Source organism: Scomber japonicus, chromosome 12, assembly GCF_027409825.1.
Source record: "Scomber japonicus isolate fScoJap1 chromosome 12, fScoJap1.pri, whole genome shotgun sequence".
NCBI lineage: Eukaryota > Metazoa > Chordata > Actinopteri > Scombriformes > Scombridae > Scomber > Scomber japonicus.
Window position 1 is genome coordinate 13615521 of NC_070589.1, and position 5833 is coordinate 13621353.

A 5833-nucleotide genomic window follows, 5' to 3' on the forward strand; every position below is an offset into this window, starting at 1 on the left:
TTTTCCACCCTCCTTGATTTTACCTCCTGTATCACATCATGACATTGTAAATAATTTATTAAATATAATCTAGGATCTATAATGACTGATGTGCATTGTTTGCCAGTATTTAACAACACTGCAAATATAGCAAAGTCATTTTAATTCGACTATACAAGGAAACTTAGCTGAACTCATCTTAAAACCAAATGTGTCATAATCACAGATACATCTAGCAAAACTGGATCAACTCTTTCAGGCTACATCCTTTCTCACAGCAAATGTCTGATATTTTGCCAGCAGCTCGTCTGATGCGGTTGGACAGGGGGTACCAATGAGGAGCCAAGAAGAAGACATCCTTCTCTCCATCAGATGGTGTCTCTGAAGCCTGAGTCTCCTCTGTGGAGGCATTCTGGTCCCCTGCTTAGAGGAGAAGGTGGGAAAAAATTTGAGATTTGTACTTTTTATATTGCATTTTGGAGCAAACTCTATCACACAAGGTTATATCTTCGCAGACTGACGTGAATGCCACTAAAACACAGATAAATTGATATAGCTGTTTGTTTATTGAATTATTAAATAAGTTGATAAAATAGCTATGAAACCATGAGAATCTTTATCTTATCTATCAGGAGTGAGATCTTCATAAAGCTCAATGAGAAAGTTATGTCTCTGTAGCAGAAGAGATAGAAGTTATGTAGACTCAACATCTGTCTTGAAATACGTCTGGTGACATGTCTGATATCTACAATACTGATATGAAAGCAAACGGTGGCACTCAACAAAATGCACGTGATGTTAAAAAATGTTAAAACATGAAGTACTTACAGTGAAAAGTGAATTTATGCTGCCCCAGTTCTATGTCTTGGATGCTTCTCCTAAGCCGAGAGTTACCACAGGACGAGACGGCAAGACGTATCAGCTCTCTCCCACACATCTTAATCCTCTCCTGCGCTTGAACCGCACACATTGCAGCCATGAGCACCACCATCAGAGACAGCAGACACTTAGCAGCAGACATTGTAGGATGTGTTACAGGGTGGATGGAAGGATGGATGGATGGATGGAGGAGAGACGTTGAGCGTGTGGAGAGTAATGAGGATGTGGGATGACTTATGAGGTGATCTTGAGGGTGTTTATAAAGTGAATATGCGCTACCTGCACTGGTGGCTTGAAAAAAATGGTGACATCATATATTTTTCAGCCTTGGTGAAGGAAAAGCATGTCCTGATCTCAAGCTCAGTATGAGATTGATGCCGTCAAGGCTGAAACTCTCATTGAGATAAAAACATGGACCGACTGTGATCTACGGTTTTCAAGTGTTGTGCATTATTGAGACTCAGAAGAACATTCTGGGCGGGGTGTGACCCAACAATAGTCTGAGTTTATGACTTTTTCCAGAAAAGAAGAAGTAAAAGATGGATTTTAGGCATAGTTTAAATGTTAATCTGCGCTGCTGATATTCATGTGGTATCAGGATCATCTGATCATTTTTCTTGACGTCTCTAATTTCCCATGTTGCTACAATACAGCTAAGTATGTTTAGAAATTGTCAAAACATCATAATTCATTTTGTTACAGTGAACCTTTTCCCTTACACATTACTTTTACACCTTATCTTGACACATTTTGAGGGATAGGAGTTAACTGGAACAGAGTGTCAAGGATATTGACGCAACTATTCACACACACGGTCACTCCAGGCGTTACTGTAGTCACGTAAACATACCAGAGATTAATTTTTCATATTTCCAGCACTGAGTAAAAAAATGTAAGGTGGCACTCCAACGTCTTATATGTACTTCTGGCTACGCATGGCATTCTAACCTCTAGTGTAGTTATCCTTCACTGCAGCAGTTGGGTTACTACACTCAGCGGATACATGTTTATTCTCTTTCTCTTCTCTTTCAGAAGGAGTTGGGAAAACAGATAACAGTGAACAGATATTTTCAGATAACAGTGAACAGATATTTTCAGATAACAGTGAACAGATAATTTCTATAGATGTTGATAAATGAGTGTCTTTGGCTCAATGTGATACTGTACAATTCATTCTATATATAATATATGGCCAATATGTTGTCTTGCACTCCACAGCCACTGTAATTACAGATGCAAAATGTGTCCTTTCTGAGCTGAAAGCATCAGACTTTAACATTAACTCAACATTTAAAGTCAGTCAGATTGTTTTGTAAAAGTATCCATTCACCCTTTCCAGTCGATGAAATATGGTCGCAGATACATACAAATACTCCAGGTAGTGCAAACAAAGCAGAAGACACTACAAAATATAGAGATGATGGAACTGGAGGAAAATAACAGAAAAAACATTTCAGGTGAGTTCAAGTTAAAAGATAAGGCTGGCAACTTTCTATAGTTTCCTTATTATGAACAAATTTCATGTGTAGAGCCAAACTAACAATAAATTGATCTTACTTATAAGTATTGTGTGTGTGTCCAAAGCCTGATATATCTTATTAAATCTGTACCGTAGACTCCCATTATTGTCCAACAACTCAAAAACACGACACATAGCTGCACTGGATGAGAATATGGTGCATGTTTGTTGGTTAGAAACGTCTACAAAGACTAATATACTATATTGTTTTTCAGTCTCTCGGAAAGTTGTTCCTTGTACGACAGACTCAACTGCACATTCACTAGGAACTTGATTGTGTTTACGGAGCTTGTTATGCTACAAATGATAACCTCTATATACTGCATTAGTACTTCATAACAAATCAAAAAATTCTGATATGAAGAACAAGCTAGTAAAGGTATGAGTTGATGGTTGGTTTGGCTCTGGTATGACACACACACACACACACACACACACACATACACACACACACACACACACGGATAGATGGTGTGTACTTGCTGATCAACTACAGCTACGGTCTGTACAGTTAATACACCTGTGCTGTTATTAGTAATGTGTGTTACTAATTCATGATGGCTTTGATCTGTTTAAGTTTGCCAGTCAGTCATGAAACTGTGAACCAGTATAAAAAATACCAGGAGCCTAATTAATTAATTGTATTATTTCCACCTGTGCTTTACTTGTTGCGACAGGTGGTTAAGTATTACCTGTCCCCTGTATTGTATGTGCGTGTCTATCCATCTGCCTGTCCGTCTGTAACCATCTGTCTTACTGACCTTTCCCTGACCTTTCCCTCTCAACTGCATCTATTCCTGTCCATTCAGTACCGGTTCAGTCACCTGAGACAGCCAGAACCTCTCAGCACTCTTGAGTTTTAATTGTTGCTGACGACACTATTAAACCACTGGCATCTCTCCCATGACCTTAATAATGTAATACTATTACTATATACTATTTGACAGGCAGAATCATCCTTAAGACGAATGAGACAAATGAGCTGTCTGCTAATAGACACAGACATCAGGTTGTGTGTATGTAAAGGGAATGTGGATCATTATGATAATGACTGTAATAATACAAGATTGCTATGTATATGAACAGAGTTTTTTATTGAGCAAGAAATACTCTTTTCCTTTTTTCCACATGAGAGTATGTATAATATATAACAAAGTATGCACTTTACATGTATTTTGTAGTATCAACATGTAGCAATGCTATTCTTTTATAGCCATGGATTAATAGATTGGCTTTCTTTAGGAATATGTGTGTCTGAAATGAAAATAACTGAAATGAAAATAACTGAAATGAAAATAACTGAAATGAAATAACTAGAAATGCTTGTACAATGAAACAGATATAAGAGTGACATTTTTTGTTCATATTTGGTTGCTCAGCATGAATTAACTTTTTCATCCGCAAAACTCTGACATATTTCTCAGGGTTCAACCTAGTGACTCCCAACTCAAACCCTTTACGCTACTAACAAATGTAAGACACATCTGTCACATGTGGACAAATCCTTAACATTTATCAGGTATTTTTGGATTTCAAAATAAACTCTTACACACTGACTGTTGCCCAAACCAAAGTCTGCGCAGAGGGCAAGATGATGACCCATACCTGACATGTCTTTTTGTTTGTTGTGCTTTGTGTGTTTAAGAGTGACTGTCACAGCTGTCAATCATGATTTCACACCCCCTTTTTATATTGTTAAATAACTAATTTAAAATAAACATATCAGAAAAATGAAAGCTTAAACAAACATCAGTGATAAGAAATACCTAAAAATAACAGAAACCATCTTTGGAAAAAAAAAAACTGTACTTTGATTTTTTTAGTTTGTCTCATGTCCCATCGGCTAATATGGACATGTACTGCAGCCAGCCAACGGGTGAAGATCAAGATGCTTTGGCTTCACTTGTGAAGAGCTGTCATGTCGTCTATATTTATGTACAGTTGTAATAATGCCTTCCCTGTTATCCTCAGCTACCCACAATCAAGTTGTAGTAATGTAGTAATCACATGGAAAGTACTTACACTGTCTCCAGATATTTTCTCTATGAGTGAAGTCAAAGTCTAATAATTCATAGGGCTCTGTTTTTGTAAATCAGAGGTGAATCAGTAGGTGTGATTGAGGCTTATATTGATCCTGACCAATCAAACAAATGATTTTCTTCCTTTTAAAATCCTTCCTGTATGTGCATTGGACAGAACAGTCTGAGAAAAACTCTTGTCATTAACCGTGAAAGAGTAGCCAATACAGCATCTTAAATATGTTAGGAAGGAGATAACACTTGGAGACCACAGAGTTTGGTCCTGTTCCTGTTGTGCAGGTAATTGGTTTAATGATCATGGCCAAAGAGGTACACCCAGCCAACAGCACAGCACAAGGACAGTTTGACTCCAGGATCAGGCCACACTTGTTCCTGACATCTAGATGCCAAGAACATGGAGTGCAATTCTCTCTTCCTGTTAGGATGATGCCAAAGCTGGATGAAAATTACTATACATATTGTATATGTAGTGGCCCATGTCTAACTAATAGTTTTTTTCAACATAAGGGATCAATATCAGACACTGATCAACTATCATCCATGAAAGTAGCTTGTAAGCACCTAATCCAGCCTGATTGTGCACACATGACCAGATTCTGTGCCACCAAAATAGCACAGTGCATGACTGACATTTGCCCTTGTCTGACCAGGAAGGAGGCATAAGCGCAAATCCCAGTAATCCTTGACAACAAAATTACACTGTAGTTCTTGATCGCTACTGGCACGCCTCCTGCTCCTCCTCTCCTCCCCCTTTGGTTCAGTCACACAAATTACTGTCCAGAAAAAAGTCCTCCTGACAAAAATGTTACTTTGTGAACACATGAAATAGCATATGAAGAACTTTTCCAGGGAGATGTTGAACTATTTATCAGTAAATCTGAGAAGTACTTGTATTTCCTTGGTCTGAAGTTTGAAAGTGCCAGACAGTGACAAAATCCATACACAATGTTTGACTGGCAGAGTTTTGTGCATAATATCAATAATGTAAAGTAAAATATAACAGACCGTGCAAGATGTCATTATAGTTCATTAATAGCACTTTCAATGAAAACAAGTCTTTGCAAGCATCACACTCCCATTAAAATGATATACATTTCCTCATTAATAAAGTTACTACTTGACCTCCTTGTGTCAAACATCTATTTCTGTTTAGTCATAATCGGTTGCAGTCAAGTGATATTTTTGAAAAACAAATAACGAGCTGTCTAGTGGCACCCATAGCATGCATACAGCACCTACTGTAAAGCTCAGGCTTAAAGCTTATCTCAACTTGCTCCTGCTGCCTCTATTTCCACCCGTGGATTGTTTATGTTACATCACATACATTGAGATGGAGGCAGATGGGGTCGTGCACTTTATAGACCAACGGGTGATAAGGCCATTTAGGGTTAGTGAGTTTGCAACTGGGCAGCTTCTC

The 5833-nt window shown here is 38.0% G+C and overlaps 1 protein-coding gene across 1 annotated transcript; it reads right to left on the reverse strand.

The window, feature by feature from the left end:
• Positions 1–211: 211 nt before the first annotated feature.
• On the reverse strand, positions 212–1000 carry insl3 (insulin-like 3 (Leydig cell)). The gene is made up of 2 exons (XM_053330574.1): positions 808–1000; positions 212–399 (listed from the first exon to the last, which is right to left on the reverse strand). Exons 1-2 carry the CDS (start codon positions 998–1000, stop codon positions 212–214), a joined length of 381 nt encoding a protein of 126 aa, XP_053186549.1.
• Between the last annotated feature and the right edge of the window lie 4833 nt (positions 1001–5833).

Coding starts and splice junctions, on each gene's coding strand:
- insl3 (XM_053330574.1), bottom strand. CDS start 1,000: ATGTCTGCTGCTAAGTGTCTGCTGTCTCTGATGGTGGTGCTCATGGCT. Junction 400..807: donor GCATAAATTCACTTTTCACT/GTAAGTACTTCA, acceptor TCCTCTAAGCAG/GGGACCAGAATGCCTCCACA.